General features: G+C 38.9%; 2 protein-coding genes across 4 annotated transcripts in view; both read left to right on the plus strand.

Moving 5' to 3' along the window:
- The window catches only part of LOC146469828 (uncharacterized), a 173,006-nt gene that overhangs the window by 76,156 nt on the left and 76,031 nt on the right, over positions 1 to 20,819 (plus strand). The gene's annotated exons all lie outside the window — the stretch shown is intronic.
- The window catches only part of LOC146469832 (uncharacterized), a 47,964-nt gene that overhangs the window by 16,123 nt on the left and 11,022 nt on the right, over positions 1 to 20,819 (plus strand). For both annotated transcript variants that reach the window (XM_085122803.1, XM_085122802.1), the window contains exons 6-7: positions 6,563 to 6,780; positions 7,552 to 7,774. In XM_085122803.1, coding sequence (XP_084978929.1) covers positions 6,563 to 6,780; positions 7,552 to 7,774 — 441 coding nt within the window. The remainder of the gene's footprint in view (positions 1 to 6,562; positions 6,781 to 7,551; positions 7,775 to 20,819) is intronic.

Raw genomic sequence — 20,819 nt, forward strand, 5'->3', positions numbered from 1 at the left:
AATTTTAATAGACCACAAATTGCACTAGCCCAGCGGGTGAGTGCAATTTTCTTAGCCTTTTAAAATTTTGCTCGTGCTCATTTATTCCAAATTACACTCGGAATCATGTGATTACCTATACAAATGCGTTCTCTGTGCAACTACATTTGATTAACATAGGGAGAGGTAGGATTGCAGCACTAGGTACTCAGATTATGGTTGGCTAAAAAAAGAAGGGAATATGTGTCAACAGTAGGACATCTCTCCATACCACAGGCAGCCCAAGGTCGTGTCACTAGAGAGCGTGTAATAATTAATTACTAGTGGGCATGATGACCTTCGACTGGGGATGGGAATGGGACTGGACACTATCTAGTAAAGACGTGTCGTGTTGAGCTCCGTGCCGAGCAAACGTATTTTCAACTTAGAATTAGCCTTACTCGTTATCACTCGCGTTGTATGTCTGGTGTACGACTTAGATCAGGAAAAAGAACAGGCAAAGCAGGAATTGTTGAGCGGAAACCAAAAGAAAAGTCAAAGGTGACGAAGGAAGAATCGACCATGAACGACGCCATTCTTAAAGAGCTCAAATCCCTTCGAAGTGACCTTACAAAACAAATGCAAATAATTAGTGACGAACTCGCAACTTTTAAAAACACCACCGATGCCCGACTTGCGAAGATTGAAAACGTCATTTCAAAAATTGTTGAAATCGACCAGTTGAAGCCGAAAGTAGAGAAGCTCGAAGAAGATGTTGGTGGCTTGAATACAACGCTAAATGAAACAGAGACGTCTTTTCAAGAATGTAACATGGAGTTGAAGAAAAGAGTACAACACTTGGAACGATATTCACGAGATTTTAATATTCGAGTGCTGGGTGTGGCTGAAGAAGATGGCGAAAATTGCTTTACGATAATACAGAATTACTTTAGTCTTCTTGGTTTCCAAGATGACATCGGCGAAATAGAAAACGTACACCGTACCGGCAAGAAACAAGATGACAAACCCAGACAAATCATTGCTAAACTGTATAGCAGACCTTTCAAGAGAGAATTTCTTCGTGTCGCTAAGAGGCCTGAAAATTAAGAAGCATTGAACGGAATTCGATTTGTGGAAGATTTCACTCCTTATGACTTTGAAACCGAAAAAAAGCACTCCCAATAAAGGAAGAGGCTTTCGACAACGGTAAGAAGGTGCGATTTACAAGAGGCAAGCTTTTCATAGACGGTAAGGCAGTACCTGTTGAATAACTGTTATTAAATTTGCTTACTTCGGAGCACAACAACGGCAGCGCTCTTTACAATTAATACCTGGCGATGAATTTGCTTGTGTTCAGACGGCCTGTGCCAAAGGGCACAGGAGCGAACTTTGTAAGCTCTAGAAAAGTTTTGTTACTCTATTTCTTAGTATTCGCTTTTGTTTTAAGATTAATTCTGTGTGTACTAAATTTTTCGGTTTGGTTTGACAACAAAAGTTTTAATTGTAAGCCTACAACTATTAACATATCTTTACTTCATGCATACAATAAATTATTTACTCTCGATCCGTCCCTCCTTGTAGTCTTAAGTTTATTTTTCCTTTGTTTGTATTTTATCCTGACACATGGTAGTTGGTAATTTTTTTTTTCTCTAGATGTAAGAGGCATCAGCAACTTCCGTAAAAGAAGGACAATTTTTACTTGGTGTAAAAAACAAAAAGTGGATGTCATTTTTCTGCAGGAAACACATTCCACAAAGGATAATGAGTTATTCTGGAAAAGGGAATGGGGCGCTCCTTTCTATCGTTCGCATGGGGCTAGTAACTCTCGCGGGGTAGCGATACTAATAAGGAATAATTTTGATTGCAGAGTTGAAGAAATAGTTTCGGACGTAAATAGTAGATATATTATGCTCAAGGTACTCTTGAAAGGTGAACGGGCTATTTTAGGTAACATATATGGTCCTAATCAAGATAATAGATTAGTTGATTTTTATTATTTGGTTCTCCAAAGCATAAAGACAAATGATTTGGAAACTGAAAACATCATAATGGTGGGGACTTCAACTGTCCGTTAAACCCTATTGTTGGTATTGGTGGGATTCTTGTCCCCAGACAGCGTGTAATCAATGTCATAGAACATTTACAATGGGAACTTGACTTGCATGATATTTGGCGTATCAAAAATCCCACAAAGCGGAGTTATACTTGGCGTCAATCACAACCTTTAATTTTGTCTAGATTGGATTACTGGTTTACTGATATCATACCATCAATAAAAACTGACCACTCCGCAATTATTATAGAATTTAAAGATGTCGGCGATACTGTCAAGGGCCCTGGACTTTGGAAATTAAATTGTTCTTTATTAAGAGATCATCTGTATGTTGACGAAATAAATCGTTTGATTCCCACGTGGAGGGTAGATCTGTCTGATCCGCGTTCAATATGGGACTGGGTTAAGTATAATATTAAGAAGCATTCGAGAAAATATTATATGAATAAATGCAAACAAAGACGAGAAAAAGAGCAACAACTTAACGAAGAACTTCAAACAGCGCATTTAGCTTTTCAAAATGACCCATCTGAAGAAAATTTGGTTGCTCTAAATATCTTGAAAGAAAAGATGGAAAAACTGTACGAACTAAAAGTTGAAGGTATAATTGTAAGATCCCGAGCACGCTGGCATGAACACGGGGAAAAGAACTCTAAATATTTTCTTAATCTAGAGAAACGGAATCACATCAGAAAACATGTTCGAAAACTTCAGCTAGGTGGCGTTATCAAATCCTTTTGAAATTCTATAAGCAGAAGAGGAATTTTATGAAAGTCTATATAAATCTCGCCCCGTGATGGTATGCAACAAAATGAAGCGTACTTTAATTACGAAGAACTACCAATACCAAGGCTTTCCGAAGAATGTAAACAGTTTGGCGAAGGATTCATCACCTTAGATGTGTTCTGCCAGATTTAATCCACGAGAATCAATCAGGATACATTCCGGGTAGAAATATTTGTGATAATATTCGCTCAATCCTTCACATAATGGAATATACAAAAGACAAAAACGAACCTGGTATTTTATTTTTTATTGACTTTGAGAAAGCTTTTGACAGCTTAGAATGGGACTTTCTTAATAAATGTCTCGAACTATTCAATTTTGGACCGGATTTTATTAAATGGGTAAATATTTTCTACAAGAATATTCAAAGTTGTGTTATAAATAATGGTCTGTGTTCCCATTACTTCAAAATAGAGCGTGGAGTGAGACAAGGAGACCCTCTCTCTTCTTACCTGTTCGTAACAGCGATTGAAAGTTTGTCTATCTTCATAAGAAATAGAGAGAGTATCAATGGGGTCAAAATCAATGGTTTACAGACTAAACTTTTGCAGTTTGCGGATGATACGACAGCTATTTTTATCGAACTTGAACTCTGCTAATGCCCTTTTTAGCTTACTTGAAGATTTTGAGAAAGCCTCTGGTTTAAAACTGAATGTTAAAAAGACTGAAGCAATGTGGATTGGATCTCTTAGGAGCTGTGAAGATCAACCACTTGGAGTTAAATGGCAAACATGTGTTAAATTCTTAGGAATACATATAACGTATGATGTCAAGCTATTAGTCGAGAAGAATTCTAAACAAAGACTGAAGAAAATTAGGAATACGATTAACCTTTGGAAAGTCAGAGCGCTGTCCATCCATGGTAAAGTTACTATTATCAATTAAGGCCTTTTTGCTTTCAAAAATGATCTACCCTAGCTCTGTGCTACCTACTCCGCCCGAAATTATAAAAGAGTTTAATACTTTGGTGTTTGAATTCTTATGGAATGGAAAAGATAAAGTCACTAGACGTTCTACTTGCGCACCCTACGATTCTGGTGGTATCAGAATGGTTGATTATGAAAACATGATAAAAGCCCTAAGGTTAAGTTGGTTAAAAAAGATTGTAGATGATGGTTATCATTGCTTCTGGAAACTGTATCTAAGCTATCTCTTAAGTAGTCACGGAGGATTGTTTTTACTTAACTGTAACTACGACGTTGATAAATTAAATACCTTACCCGATTTTTATTATGAAATCTTATTATGGTGGTCAGAATTACGAGATGTTGCTGATTGTTATGGTGAATATAAATATATCGTTTGGAACAATAGAGAAATTAAGATAGACGGTAAAAGCGTGTTTAATAAACACTTTTCAAAAGGCATAAAGTATACCGAAGACTTATTGTATGAAAAGACAAATATTGACTCTTTTAATGCTGTCGGAGGAGAAAGGCTTTTAAACTCCAATTTTTTGACGTGGAAAGGATTAAGACAGTCTGTTCCCCTGAATCGACAAACACGTCCACCCACTTTCGATGTCGTTCTTGATTGGGAAAATTTTAAACGTCGTGACTACTATCGATTGTTAATAAAGCTCAGGTATGAAAAGCCTAAGAAATGGGCCAAGTTAAGGGAAGAATTCGATTTAGAAGATAATTATGACTGAAGCATTTTTGCTGCCCATAAGAGTTTCCAGTGAACCCTACTTACGATCTTTTCAATAAGTATTGGATTCTATTCTTTTTACCAATGACATCCTTTTTAAAACAGGCTACATTTCAAGCCCTAACTGTTCCTTTTGTCAAGATACCACTAAAACTAGAAACCATATATTGTTTAGTTGTCGCTTTTCACACTCTTTTTGGATGGACGTTGTTGCCTACATTCTAAAGAACATAAGTAGTTGCTGTTGTCTCTTACTGCGTGACGTTATCATAGGAATCTTGAAGGAGGGAATGGATCTAGTTAATTTTGTAATAATTTTAGGAAAAAACCTATTTATGGGCTTGCAGCACAAACAGATTAAACCGTCTGGAAGCCACTTTAAGAAAATTCTTGAAAATAAATACGAAACTGAAAAATATCTTGCATTTAAATCCAATAGAATTGTTTCTTTTCGCAATAAATGGAAAAACTATGAAGGGTTGCTTTAAAGTGGCTATAACCAATAACTAATTCTTTATTTTTATTTTAGTTAATTATGAAATATTATCTTCGAAGTACTGTAGTAATTTAACAAGTACACACACGCAAAATAAAGAGAGAAAAGAAAAACCCTTTGTACAACCTTTATAATTTATCGTGCCTAGTGAAACTTATTAGTGAAACTTATGTAGAAGTATTGTTATACAAAACGTGTACACTAATACTCTGTTAAGCTCTCCCTGGGCTTTTTTCTTTCGTTTTTTCTGAGTATTTTAATAATTATTTACAATTAATGTTGTATGTTAAGGAAGATTGTATATTAAATAAAGAATGTTTAAAGAAAAAAAATGATGACCTTCGAGTGCAAACAGCTATTGAGAATCTAAACGCATTATAAGACTTTGTATAGGAAATATACTGTCGATTTTGAAGCTTAAGAAACGGTAGGGGCTTGGGTCCGAGGTCAAATTAACTCAACCCGATGGGGTACAGTCATTTCATGTACGGCACCTACCCCATCCCCACAGCGGCATCTCGGTCAGCTCCATTGTTACGAGCGACCAATGGCATAGCTGTGGGGATGGGGTAAGTGCCGTACATAATAACTGTACTCCATCGGTTTGAGTTAATTTGACCTCGGACCCAAGCCCCTGTGACCATTTCCAAAATCATCAGGTCTTCGAGAAAAGACGCGATCGTGGAATCGGAAGCAGAAAATGCTCATTTCTAGCCAAGTGCGTGGGGATTTTTGACGACGAAACATTCACTGAGGGTCGCAAATAATGGGGCTTTAGCTTTACGTGAAATATTCGCGGCTGGGATGGATTTTCGAGGCGCAAACCGCCTCTGAGCGGACTACGCGCGCTTACAGTCGACATCTTAGTGTGCTGCCTTGACTCCGTCTTATGAAGGGAATGAAAGTGATTTCAAAGAATGCCCTAAACGGTAAAATAAGCTACAAAACACACAAGAATACACAAGAGTTGAGTCAGTCTTATTCATTTTATTGAATGAAAGTTAAATTTAGCGTTTTCTAAACTTCATAATCGATAATATTTTATTTCACGTACAAAGTCTTATAACGCGTTTAAATTCTTAACGGCTGCCTGTAGCCCAATACCGCTTTGCACCCTTTTAAAGGTCAACATCCCACAAGTAATCAATTATTACACGCTCTCCAGTGACGTGAGGTTGGCAGTTTTATTCGTTTTATTGAATGAAAGTTAAATTTAGTGTTTTTTAAACTTCATAATTGACAGTATTTTATTTCCCATACAAAGTCTTATAATGCGTTTAAATTCTCATCAAAGGTCATCATGCCCACTAGTGATTAATTATTACACGCTCTCTAGTGACGCGAGCTTGGGCTTCCCGTGTCCATACTCGATAAAATTTCCTATAGTCCCTGATACTAAGCTGTCTTCATTCTAGCTATCGAAAAACAACACAATCTTAACTTCTTTGTTCTTTTTATTAAAAATACTTATTTGCCATTAATAGTTGTCCATGTTCTTTTTTAATTACTACGTGAAATTAAACTCTGTTGTCATTAACTCTGCCTCTCAGTAAGAAGGAATAAACTCGTACTCCTGATTAAAAATAGATAAGATTGTGTTATAAATTGTTCTTTTCTAGAGAATGTCTTTGAGGCCGAATGGAGCGTCGATGAGGCAACGCATAACCTTCAATTATCAGATGAGGGACATAATTGGAAAATGGCTTTTAGAGCAGGAGTGGACTTCGACGAGGGAATGTTTAAACAAAATAATTACAAGATTAATGAGAATGATCCATATATAGCGAGATATGATTTAACATATCTCACGCCATCCTATCATCATTTAAAGTGTAAGGTAATTATCCAAAGAATTTCATGTCGCGTTTTTAAGCGGTCATCCTCGTGGAATGGCTCAGTAACCTCTTAAAACAGGTTGGACAGAATTCATGTCATATACAATAAAAACGACATTTCATTTCATATTTCAGTGGTAACTTTTAAGTTAAAATATAAATTAAAATGTATGGTTTATGCTCCAAAGCGCTCACAAAATCACTTACTCGATTGAGAAACTACAACGATAAAATGGTGTGACAAGGAGAACGTGGAATAAAACATTAAAGCTAAGATCCTACTGTCAGTTTTTTATAGTCGTACGAAATTCAATTTCCAGCAAGCTGGTCGTTACTATATTTTAGTGGTCAAGACAATGGAACTTACGTTGAGGAATAGCAAATGGTGACAGCAACCGCTCAGTAAAAAATTAAAGTAATTTATAGGGAAGTATAGTCTTCGGAACTTTGACAAGTGACCTCTTAATAGAGGATGACCGCTTTAATTCGACTGCAATGACCCTTCATGATTATGGTAACTGGCTCTTTCAGTGAAAAACTGGAGGATTCTAAATGGTACAGAAAACAACTATGGCAAATTTATATAAACAACTTTAAAAACAACACGTCAATCTTCCGACATCCACATTCCTTTCGTTAGCTCCTAGTATGCTATTCATCTTTGCAATGAAGGCGTTACAAAAGTAACTAACGAATTTATTATTTTATATTTTTCATTTATTACCATTCAATTTTTATTACTTTGTTAAGCTAAATCCCCTTTTATTAATTAGGTGTGGGTTACGCACGAGAACGTCAAGGGGAGATTGGAGGATATTGAAATCCCTTTTAGTGACGTGAAGAGAGTCTTGAAGAAAATTCATTTTGAGGACGAAGCAACACGATCACGATGTCGAGGATGGCTGGTTCTTAAATCTCGAAGATATTTACAAGCTGACATTTTGTTCCCTGGTTGCAAATATGATTGCACAAGATTAGCCATTCATGGGCCAGCAGGTTAGATGTCCTTTACTTGATTTCTTTTGTAGTCATCACAGTAATTTATGCCGCGGCACCTAACGAGGATTATTTAAAAAAAAAATACTTTCAGTTTGGTTTTCTGTCTTTCAACGGGGAACGGGTCCTTTCTTCACCCAAATTTACTTATGAGCTACAGTTGGCCTTCTGAGGTTAACAGGGAGTCGAACTACAACGTTGAAAGTTTTACACACTAGTAGACTTTACGAACTCTGATGACGCAAAGCACGGTCCATTATCAGTGATAGCGGACCCCGACACTGCATATCGGCTAAACATGGCCATCCGACTTCTAATAACAGCCTTGGAGGTTTCAATAAAGAAAGAATAAACCTCAATGATGTCGTCAGCAACAGCTAAAAGAATCCAGCCTGAGAAAGAGTAGAAGAGTTGGCTCCCTAAACGGTACTTTTGAAATGCGAAATATTGCATCTGTCATGTCTGTGGGGCGTGGCATTTCAATTTATGGCTCGCACCTTAAGTTTGGCAGGGTGAGCTTTCAGGCCAACCTCGTTCCCAGGGCCTTTTCCTGGGGCGTGGCGGGGCGGGAAAATGCCCTGGGATTGGCCGGCGAATTCTTCATTTTGATTGGTTGTTTGTTTTAAATAATTCATGCAAACCATGGCCAGGGATAAGACCCTGGGGACGAAGATTTCTCCTCGAAATCCAGTTTGCAGACCCTGAGATGATTCTCATGAGAGTCATTACATGCTTCGAATATTCAGAAAAGCTGGTCCATCAAAAGATCTGTGTGCTAAAGTCTATAAAATTTGTGGCATAAAAATTTCGGAGGACAATACGAGGCCAATGGTATTATGTAGGGGTTGTGTTTCGTTCGTAAACAAGATGGAACAGTTTATTCAGAGAGCCCAAGCCATAGAGAATACGTCGTATTACGATAAAAGCTCAGAACATGCTGTAAAGCGATGCATTCAGCTTTTACCTTCTTCCCCTCGGCTGTTGAAGAGTTCATCAACGAATATGCCATTCGAACGCCCCGAAAACCCTTGCGATACTTCTGTACACGTGGATTAGCCATAGAAGCGAATCCCACCAACAAGAAAGCAGCTTTCCTTTTCAACTCCGCAAGCTGCGACAGTTGTAATACGTAAATCGACAGGGAGATAACTGCTCAACTCCTTCTTCGGATCAGCCGAAGCGAAATACTAATTCAAGGTGTGCAGAACAGCCGTCTTTCTCTTCGCGGCAAGAAGTTACCGTGGTGCCAATGTCTAAATCAGAAGGACTTAATTGTACAATCACTTTTGTGGATCAGTCGTCGACGCGAACTGCATCAAGTTCTGGAGAACAGCCTTCGTTTCAAACTCAACAAGCTGCAAATGTTCTAAGGCCTAAATCAGGAGACAATGACTAGATCAATTATTTAAAGCTCAGTCGTTATTGACTGAAAGACAGCAGTTCTAAAATGCTTGTACAAGCTGTCAGCCACAGGGATGCAACTGTATTGGCGGCTATCTTGGAAAATGACTGTCCAAGCCTGGTTGTGAAAGAGTTGAAGAAAAGCGTTTGTAACGAGTTGAAAACATCGTGTACAAAGCTGTGTAAGCGTTCGCAAGGTTCCGTTTTGTATGGAAACGATTATGACAGCATAAAAGACTGATTTCAATAAAGTTTGGCTTGAACTGAAGACGAATCTCCCTTTTCTTGTTGAGCTTATGAACGCAGTGTCTGGCAAAAAAGAACTCCGCGGCAGTAACATGAAGCTCGAGCTTCAAGAAAAGTACAGTATTTTGTAATCGATCCCTATCAACGAGAGGTGGCATGAATACAGTTCTCGTCATTGAAGGTGGATGTATCAAAAAGGTCAGTAATATAATATATGATATTTAAAGAGCGGCATGAAGGGTGGGTGGTAAAGCAATATTTTACGGATGAGTGCAGTGGGTGAGAAAGATATTGTTTTTGACACACCATGTTATTATCTTTTCATATATAGACAAGCTAACTGTTTGCGAAAACAACCATGAAAAAGTGGGGAACAAAGTCATAAATATCCTCACTTGGGAAGATATGGACAATATGGCATTCGGGTTCTGGATTTAGTTTCATCTGGATTTTATATGTGTTGTATTTTCCAGTGCAACACTCATGCCCATATAATAATAACTGACTTTTGCAATGAATTGAAAGTAAGAGATCATTATTGCATGTATGCTATAATTTGACACTTTTAATTCTGCTCCCCTTGTGTAAGCTTTAAAATTGACTTAATAAACTTGGTGTGTGGCTGTCAACTGGGAGAAGGGATACTATGCTAAAGCTCTTGGGAGGTCACTTTTCACATGTAGTTAATCAAGTGTATTTTAAGAGAGTAAGTTAAGATATACCTATGGTAGTTCATAGTATTTACAATTTATGATGTTTTTATCATCACCAGAGTTCATGTCAGTTCTACGCACAGCACTAAGCTCAAATCTAAGCAAAAAGAACAAATGTAAACAAACTGATCAGTGTAATGGTATCAACCGAATTAATTACATATCAATAGTGTATTTTAGGAGTTCACAGTATTTACAATTTATGATGTTCTAAGGATCGCCTCCAATGTTTTTTTACAGATTATTTGACGGCTTTTAGAACTATCCGCAACACGAGGGGAAGTGGGAAGAGCTTGATGCTGCCCAAAGTGAGAACTGCGACTTCAAGGAAGTCTGTTTTTATTTTCATGGGTCAAAATGGAGGATCTTAACTCAGTGATGATTTTTAAAACTCGTATTTTAGATTCTATAGGTCACTGACAAGCGTTTTAATTACCGTTAAAGTTATATATAATATCATTAAGGCTTTGTAGGTTCTTTCCCTTTTACAGGGCCTTTAGCTTTTTGCCAAAAAAGTTAACCTGGTTAAGTAACATTAAGGGGCGCGTTCATGCGGAGGGAATGTTCGTCAACGATTCGAACCTCCCGTCATGGCTGCTTGTTTGGAGCTCAGAGGAAGACAAGCTTTAATCGGTAGACAGTCGATTATCTCCTCGATGAGGAACCTCTATTAGAACCTTGTTTTCTACGGGTCGAGCAAGCGCTTTTCCAATGTCATGGGTTTGGTTCCTAAATTTAGATAGTGAAAAAGTTGTAGAAACGAAATTATAAAAGTAAAATATCTGATTGATAGATAGATACTTTATTATAAACACCACTGCAGCCATGGGCTGAATTACGGGATATTTACAAATTCTAATAATAACAAAGAGAAAATAAGAAAATTACAGTATCTACATCTTATAGACATGGCTAAAAATATAATAACAAAGAGGAAATGAGAAAATATCTACATCTTATAGACATGGCTAAAAATAAAACTGTTCTTCAAACGCTCGGTCTTACATAGGGGGAGAGTGAAATCACTTTTGCGTCTCAGTGCGTATTTACAACTCTTCCTTTGAGGGAGGAGGCTATGGAGACTGTGGGTGGGGTTACAGACGATCTCGTCGAACAGATCGATTGAAATCTTTTCTCTCCTCTCATGAAGTTTCGGTAGGCCAACTGTTTCTAGTGCTATACTATATGACAGGTCAGGATAGATGATTCTGAATGCCCTTCTTTGGATCCGTTCCAAATCTACACTAATGTAGTTTGGTAGAGAACGATGGAATACAGGACTTGCGTATTCCAGGACGGGCCTAATACATGTCACATAGAATTGCACCAGTTCACTTGATGCCACTCCGGATCTCTTGAGTTGACGTAAAAAGTAGAGACGAGAGGAACACTTCCTAATTAGTTCAGAGCTGTGCATGTTCCACTTTAAATCGTGGCTAATGGTCACGCCTAGCAATTTGGCACTGGTGACTGATTCAAGGGGCTTGCCATTTAAGACTAGGGGCTCAAAATCGTGGTTGCTAGTGGAGAAACCAATTCGAAGTTCTTTGCACTTGGACTCATTCAGTTGGAACCCATCGAGACTCGCTTGTCTCGAAAGGTCATCCACAGCTTCTTGGAGTTTGCTCTCACTACCCTTTGTTACTATTTCGGAACAAGATGTATCATCCACGTATTTCCACATGTCAACTGGTGTGTCCGATTCATTAATCACGACAAGAAATAACCAGGGGCCTAATTTTGTTCCCTGGGGGACACCGGATGGCACAGAGCGCCATTCAGAGTGACAATCCTGAGCAAGTTTAACTCTTTGTTTCCGGTCCATCAAGAAGTCAACGATCCAACCTTTGACTTGACTCGGAATATCATATGTTGTTAGTTTTTGGACAAGAACACTGTGATCGATAAGGTCAAAGGCCTTACGGAAATCAAGAAGGACTACTCTTGCCGTGGCACCATTTCCGTCGGTGTTAACAAGCCAATTATGCGTCATACTGACCAAGGCAGGTGTAGTAGACGATTTGGGAATAGTTCCAAATTGTCGACGGTCAATTCTTTGTAACACAGCAGGTTTAACGTATTTCTCAACAATGTGATCTTCAGCGAGTTTAGACAGAATGGGCGTAAGGGAAATCGGACGGAGGTGCTTGTTAATGTCATTAACAGGCCTTTGTTTTGGGACCGGGACTACGTCAGCCTCTTTTCAAGAAGGCGGAAGGCGGGATTCGTGGAAAGAGGAGTTGAGGATCGCAGAGACTGGACCCGCCAGGAGATCAGCGTTTTCTTTTAATAACCATGCCGGGATACCGTCTGGCCCATGTGCTTTGGAGAGGTCTGAAGGCAGAAAGGAACGATTACATGTGTTTCTCACTTCAACTGATCCTTCGACTTCAGAGGTATTCGTTGACGTTTGGTTTTCCCTGGACAAATCCATCAATAAATGATCATCTTGCGTAGAAACGAAGCTTGGTAGCCCCGCAATCTAGGCGTTGCGAAAGATTGGGGACAAAAATTTTGTTTCAGGTCTCTCCCGAAAAATGGTGACCAGCTCAATAAAAAATCTTAGGCAGGAGATTATTTTCTTAGCTACGATCCTGATAAAGTAGTTCACAGTATTTACAATTTCTGCTGATCTTCTAATCATCATCAGAGTTTATTTCAGTTCTACACATATAGTATTGTGGTCAGATTTTAGCAAAAACAACTAATGTAAACAAGTCAATAAGAACCATGGAATCAACAGACATAATTAAGAGCGGCTGCCTGTAAGAATCGAGAACTGCATTTCAGCGACCACTTGGTCGAATTTCTGATATTTCGCTTGAAGATACCTTTGGATTAACTATTTTCGAAAATCATATTTTAAAGTTCCAAGGTATTTCATTTTTTGAGAAAATTGCAAGAGTTTGAAATGCGGCCTAGGTGCGGTCACGGGCCTATGAAAACCGCGAAAATTTAGGTCAAAGGACGAAGCCCCGTTCACGGTGTAAAATAACCCAATGAACTTGAAACTTTACACAAAGCTAGACCAACCATCTCACAAGAAAATTAATACAATAAATATTCCAAACCCGCTGGCTGCTTTCTGAAGCATGCAGATTTGTGTACGCTACTCAAAATGGCCATGAAACTAATGTCTATTTTCATTGAAATAAAAGTGTTTCTGGTATGTCATTTTCCCTAAATTAAATCTCATACCTTAAAAGAAGAAGAAAAGAACTTTATTTGTTCAAAGTTTCAAGCTCTGATTCAAACTCTTTCCCACTCAACGAAGATTGAATATGCGTGCGATACTTGCGGCTCACAATTCACGTCACGAATTATGAGATCAGAACCGATTCACAAACACTTGACATCTGGAGCCCGTGAATGTTTCCAAAAATCACACATTGGTCCCTAAAACTAATCAGACTGACTGAAAACAGCCATTCAATGTTTTCCGATTCCATATGTCTTTCCTTTTGTGCTCTAAAATAATATAAGTTATTGCGGTCAATTAGCCTACGAAACATGTGCAACAAATTTGCATACCATTTCGATGTCGCAGGAAAAAGTAGTGCAAATCAAACTTTACAGCTCCTTTATCTTCTAAAATCAAGCAGTCGATCAGTAAAATGGAGAAAAACGTGTAACTCTGTTCCTGCCGTGTTGTTCTGAGTGTTCCGTTTTAGCAGCGACGGCCCAATGCAATAAGCCAGTGTGACAAAACAACTGTAACTCGATATTCACTTTGCTGATGTCGGTAACGCCCACGTGACCCTGGCCAGGCACTTAATACGCGTTCAGGGCGCTTTAAAAAAGTACTGCTTGTGGGCCAAGCTACGACGACCTTGGTGATGGTGACCTTGTCAAGCTTAAGGACTGTACAAGGGATATGAGAACCCACCTTTCCAGCTTTGGTTTTTTCCGCAAAAAAAAGGAAGTAAATATAAAATCGACGTTCAAGTATTACATTGACTTACATTAATGAAGATCCTGGAATGTCGATTTACTATTAAAAATATAAAGTTTGTAACTTTGCAGGTATTAGAGTAGTGAATTCCCCACCGTCCAACCCGACCTCCCCCACCCCCATATCCCCTTTCGATAAGCATCAATCGTGGTTTTTGTTTACTTTCCTAAACCGGTTTTCTCGTTGTTCCTGCCAGTTACTTTCAATTTCCGAGAAGATAGGAACCTTGCCAGCCTTGGTCTGTCTGGTGAAGGCCACGAAAAGTAAATTAATACTAGCGCAAGCGGGTGAGGGCCGTAACTACCTTATTACTGGCGCAAAGCGGGTGAGGGCCGTAACTACCTTATTACTAGCGCAAGCGGGTGAGGGCCGTAACTACCTTATTACTAGCACGAGCGGGTGAGGGCCGTAACTACCTTATTACTGGCGCAAAGCGGGTGAGGGCCGTAACTACCTTATTACTAGCGCAAGCGGGTGAGGGCCGTAACTACCTTATTAGTAGCACGAGCGGGTGCAGGGTGGGGGCTGTAAATTCCTCTGATTACTAGCACGAGCGGGTGAGGGCCATATTTTGCCTATTAATTTTCCAATTTCAGATATCATGTTATAATTTTTTTTCGCGGAGTTGAAAGAAACTGGCATGAGCAGTGAGAAAATGGTTTAGGAAAGTAAACAATAACCATAGTATTATTGACGCTTATAGGTAGGGGGGAGGTCAGGTTGGTGGGGAATTCACTACTATGCTCTCAGATATACAGATTTCATATTTTCAATTGTGAGCATGGTGGTTATAGATGTTGTTTTCTTTTTGTTTTTGGTGAAAAAATTGACGTGCCAGGGTCTGTATAACTGCAAGTTAAAAAACGAAATGACACTTATACTCGTTTTTTTTTTTTTTTTCGCGAAAAAACAACAACAACAACAACAACCAAGCTGGTAAGACAGGCTCTCGCTTCTCTTGTACAGTCTTTTAGCTTGACAAAATTTTCATTACCGGAGTAGTCGTAGCTTGGCCCACAAGCAGTACTTTTCACTGTTTACAGTTTCTGAAAGCGCCCCGACGCGCAGGATTCCATATCGAAATGCCTGGCCAGGATCACGTGCGCGTTACCCACATCAGCAAAGTGAATATCGAGTTACAGTTGTTCAGTGTCACATTAGCTTACTGATTTGATCCGTCGCTGCTAAAATCTAACACCCAAAACAACACGGCAGGAACAAAGTCACACGTTTTTCTCCATTTTACTGATCGACTGCTTGATTTTAGAAGATAAAGGAGCTGTAAAGTTTGATTTGCACTACTTTTTCCTGTGACATCGAAATGGTATGCAAATTTGTTGCACATGTTTCGTAGGCTAATTGACCGCAATAACTTATATTATTTTAGAGCACAAAAGGAAAGACATATGGAATCGGAAAACATTGAATGGCTGTTTTCAGTCAGTCTGATTAGTTTTAGGGACCAATATGTGATGTTTGGAAACATTCACGGGCTCCAGATGTCAAGTGTTTGTGAATCGGTTCTGATCTCATAATTCGTGACGTGAATTGTGAGCGCAAGTATCGCACGCATATTCGATCTTCGTTGAGTGGGAAAGAGTTTGAATCAGAGCTTGAAACTTTGAACAAATAAAGTTCTTTTCTTCTTCTTTTAAGGTATGAGATTTAATTTAGGGAAAATGACATACCAGAAACACTTTTATTTCAATGAAAATAGACATTAGTTTCATGGCCATTTTGAGTAGCGTACACAAATCTGCATGCATTAGAAAGAAGCCAGCGAGTTTGGAATATTTATTGTATTAATTTTCTTGTGAGATGGTTGGTCTAGGTTTGTGTAAAGTTTCAAGTTCATTGGGTTATTTTACACCGTGAACGGGGCTTCGTCCTTTGACCTAAATTTTCGCGGTTTTCATAGGCCCGTGACCGCACCTAGGCCGCATTTCAAACTCTTGCAATTTTCTCAAAAAATGAAATACCTTGGAACTTTAAAATATGATTTTCGAAAATAGTTAATCCAAGGGTATCTTCAAGCGAAATATCAGAGATTCGACCAAGTGGTCGCTGAAATGCAGTTCTCGATTCTTACAGGCAGCCGCTCTTAACCATCAATAGTGCATTACAAAAAATAAATCACGATGTATCTACACTAAGGGACTTGTCAGAAACTAGCAGGGGGGGGGGGGGGAGGTGGAAAACAGGGGGAAGTCACAGTTTTTTTCAGCCTTTCAAACGGGAAGGTCATAAAAAAAGAATGAAAGGAAAAGAGAAAGTGTGACAAGAAATTAAGCCACCATGATGGTAAAGGGATGCTATAATATCAATTATTTGATAAGAAAAGCTATTGAAAGTATAAATGCAACAACACAACTTATAAAGCAGCTCATTTCTTGCTTTTGCACGTCAATATATTGTTAAATATCCCTCAGAAGAACTGATCTCTCTAACAGCATCACTTTCAGAAATGCTACCATCAGGATCATCCTCAACATTATCATCACCATTTATTCCATCATCATCATCATAGCCATGCCCACCATCACTATCATCACCCTCAGTCTCACTTATGGTAAATGCAATATGTTGCTTGATAACGTCTTCTGAAGTCACAGTGAACAGTCCCTTGACAAATGGATATCGGATGTAAGGCAACTACTTCTTTTTCGTAAGTGTAAACTCTATATTTTTGCTCTGACAAGCATGTCATTTTCCTTTTTTAAAGCAAATTAGAGGTGGCTCTTTGAAGACTTCTCGTACGAAAGGCTGGTTTTGTATTAAGGTATCAGCCACCCTTCAGGACCGTCCGCGCGCGGATCGCTGCCATATTTGAGGTTTCAACGTTTTCAAATAGATATGCTTGAGAGCATTCTTTAAAAAAAAAATCAGAAGAAAATATTATTTCTGTCGAAAGATATCGGGGGTAAAAGATTTTTTCTCGTTTGTTATCTTTTAAAATTCATCGTTGACAAGATCTGTTATGCCCGTGTCATATATCAATTAACTTGCCTGTCAACTAGTAACGTGATACCGAGTGCGTGCCTCGACACAACACGTGCGAATTGTCTTCGTGTTGTTTATAGCCTTTAAAATTCTCCGTGGACATTGAGCGTTTGTTTCGGGGAGAATACCGCCAGAAAAAAAAAAAAGGTCGTGTTCGTTTTCCTCATCGCAACCGAGAGCGAAAAAGAAATCGAAGAGCGAGTTTGGCAAAGAATGGGCCGCAAAATTGGCAGAGAGCGACAAAGGCTCATTTTATCGGCAAGAGAAGTGGCTCGAGGAGTTGGATATTCAGAAAAGCGAAAATGCTACAGTTGCTGAGAGTGCAAGTCGCTCCAAAATTCAGCTTGAAGAGCCAGAAGAAGAAAGCCAATGAATGATTTGCCAGTAATCAGATATCTATGTTATGCGCACAGGATTCTGGGATCGCCAGGAGGCAAACATTGCAAGTCGCCAGAAAGAAATGTATGGCGTAAAGTTGTTTCTTCGTCAAAAGCAGTGATTTCGGGCAAAAAATAACGCATTTTCGCCGCGATTTTGTGAGAAGCGGAGGTGACTAATGTTGTAAGATTTTGTGTTTTAACTGGGATAATATCTATCGATAAATGCGAAATGTTGATTGTGCAATCACTGAATCTACATCACGTAATGGTGACCAATGGTCTCGAAATAATACAAACGTAGGTATTAATTTGAGGAGATTGACTCAATAAAGCCTTTTGAGTTGTAATTGTATGTGTGCCGATATTAACAACCTATGCCAGGCGGTGATCATTGTGCTGTATGAGGTGTGTAAATATAGGGGTGACAAGCCTTCGCGCTCCCGTGCGTGTTTTAGTTTTGCCCTCACGGGTATATCTTTTTGAGAACACCCTTTTATATATGAAATAAGCGGTGTCCCCAGAAAATTTTCTTTAAGAGCTGGATTTTTTTCTGATTAAATGCCATTTATGGTTTGGAGGATTTGCGTTATGGTCACTGTCGCAAGTTTTGTATTTTGATCTCAAAGGTCATTTCTGGGTTATGCGTTCCGTTTATTGTCTTTATTAGAATTCTTGTTGTTTCTGTTTAGCGACTGCCGTTCTTATGTACTTTGTGGCATTTGGTTCAGGTTTGGTACGGCCCATTTCAGCGCATCTGGTGACAGTATAGCCTCTCTTTTTATCACTGTAAGGATAGGATTTGAACGATGCACTTGTATCTTGCAACTTTTAATTTGTGTTGCTGGGCCCGGCTATTTTCTTTTGTCGTAAGATGTTGCGTTTCTTATCAGGGTTATCTGTCTTTTGATCCTTTTTTATCATTGTAGCTTGTTTGAAAGCTATGCAATGCGTTAAATTGAGGGCTTTTAAAGTCCTCTTTAGTCCGTTTGTGTTTTTGTTAATATCGCCTCGCTCCGCTCTGTAGCTCTGAGGTTTGTGTAGCGGGAGCTTTAATTAGTATTTTCCTCCTATGTTTTGATTACGCCACAGAATGATTACACAATTATCCTGAGTTAGCATTCTCGTTGCTCTGGCCACGGCAGATTTCCCCGTGTTTACTATCACTTGTTTCAACCCTCCACAGCGCAATAGCTCGGTAATTTCCATACCCTAGCACAATAATTTCTCTCCTTTGTTTGGGTAAAATTTTCAGCAGCCATGAAGTTATAACGCACGTACGTAACTAAAAAGAAAACAATCTCAACACACATAATTACAACTGAAAAGGCTTTATTGAGACAATCCCCTCAAATTTACACCTAAGCTGCCTAAGTTTGTACTTTTTCAATAGAATAACTTGATGTAGACTCAGTAGATTTCACAATCAACCTTACGTATAAGAGTGTTTATCGATAGATTTTATCGCATCAATCGCATGAAAACTTACAATTTCCACGCGCCAACATTAGTCACCTCCGCTTCTCACAAAATCACGGCGAAAATGCGTTACTCTTTGTCCAAAACCACTGCTTTTGACAAAGAAACAACTTTACGCCACACACTTCTTTCTAGCGACTAGCAAATTATGTTTGCCCCCTGGCAATCCCAAAATCCTTTGCGCATACATGGGTCTCTGATTACTGGCAAATCATACATTAAGCTCATCGACCCCATCTGCTGATGGAATGGGAAGACAATAGGCGGTCTAGCCATCGTATCGAGCGAAAAGCTCCTTCAGAAACGGGACTAGTCTGTATCTTGTCGATTTTGCCAGGGAAGAGTCCAAGTCATGGAAAATGCAGCGACAAAGCATGGACTTGGTTCTACCTGGAGAATCCAGTGCGAGAATGAAAGCTGTCCGTCCCACAAGACAATAAACCGGGCCTCAGTTCTTGGCCTTCGAGCAATCGGTGGTGGACATTCGGCGGCTTCGCTTTCGTTCCTGTTGATTTCGCACTGGTTTTCGGCATCTTTACCAACCTAGCCAACCTTTCAAGAAATAAACACAATATATTTTTATTGTTACATGTAAGGCGTATTGTTGTTTGTAAATTAAACGATTACTATGCATGTACGTTCACTTATCTCAACAAATTTTGTCTTTAGTCTACACGCGGTGTAATAGAACTGACTGGAAGCAAAATAGTTATTTCCCGCTGCTTGCCGCGAAAGGTTGTTCCTGTTATACATGTTACCTGTCAAAGTCCTATTGTTGGGGAAAATTAATCCCTCTCTGATATCAATCAGAATAAAAATTTTAGGTGTTATAACTGGCCCATTCCAAGTAGGATGCCGCCAAAAATGTATTTTCTATTTTATCTCCGAACACAAATTTTGCCGATCGGCTCGCACGTTTTGAACTCCAAGTAGGCAGCCTTTCAATTAATTTCAATTGGCTAAAATTTGGCCAGTGATGCCATATATCTCTTCTTCAAAACCGTGTCTGCGAATTTTAATACTCCTTTTGATTTAAAAGCTAGAGCTTTTTTCCTCAGGGAGTGTTGACTAATAGGTCTTATCACGGTTTTCGACGCCATTTTGACGAGTAGGCAAACAGGCTTGAAATAACAGTGTTTGTGTGGAAATCCGATATCAAATTATTTTCACAAAACATTGCTTCTGAAAAATTCATGAATTGGAAACTTTTGGCACTAGGAAAAGGATTTTGAGGGAAAAAATTGGAGGGATGTAGCTGTGCCAGAAAGCGTCCAGTCGTGTTTTGAATTTTCCATACATTTGTCTGTAAAGCGAACCAGCCGTGAACTGCTCCAAAAATAGCTCGCGGGAAAAAAAATACAGGGAAATGTATGGAAAGTTTATAACACGACTGCACGCTTTCTGGCACAGCTACATCCCTCAAATTTTTTTCTTAAAATCCTTTTCCTAGTGCCAAAAGTTTCCAATTCATGAATTTTTCAGAAGCGATGTTTTATGAAAATTATTTGACATCGGATTTCCATACTAACACTGTTATTTCAAGCCTGTTTGCCTACTCGTCAAAATGGCGTCGAAAACCGTGATAAGGCCTATTGCCTCCCCCAACATCATATGCTAATAAAAGAGAAACAAACGCACTTGTCAAAAATCTGAGACACTGTTTTTTAGTGGAACGTGTTGAGAAGCGAATGCGGTGTTAATTGTTTGTTTTTTTCTTTTCCGTTTATTTCCGGCGGGAGTGGAACATAATTTATAGAGACGTGTACTTTTACACAAAGCCTTCCAATTTCGAAACACATTTAAGTAAATAGTTTTTGTTAGTTCAAATCCATAATCTGGAATTATTAAGCTTTTAAAAAATATATGGCTTATAGGAG

This window comes from Pavona decussata, unplaced genomic scaffold, assembly GCF_977016875.1.
Source record: "Pavona decussata unplaced genomic scaffold, jaPavDecu1.1 SCAFFOLD_116, whole genome shotgun sequence".
Taxonomy (NCBI): domain Eukaryota; kingdom Metazoa; phylum Cnidaria; class Anthozoa; order Scleractinia; family Agariciidae; genus Pavona; species Pavona decussata.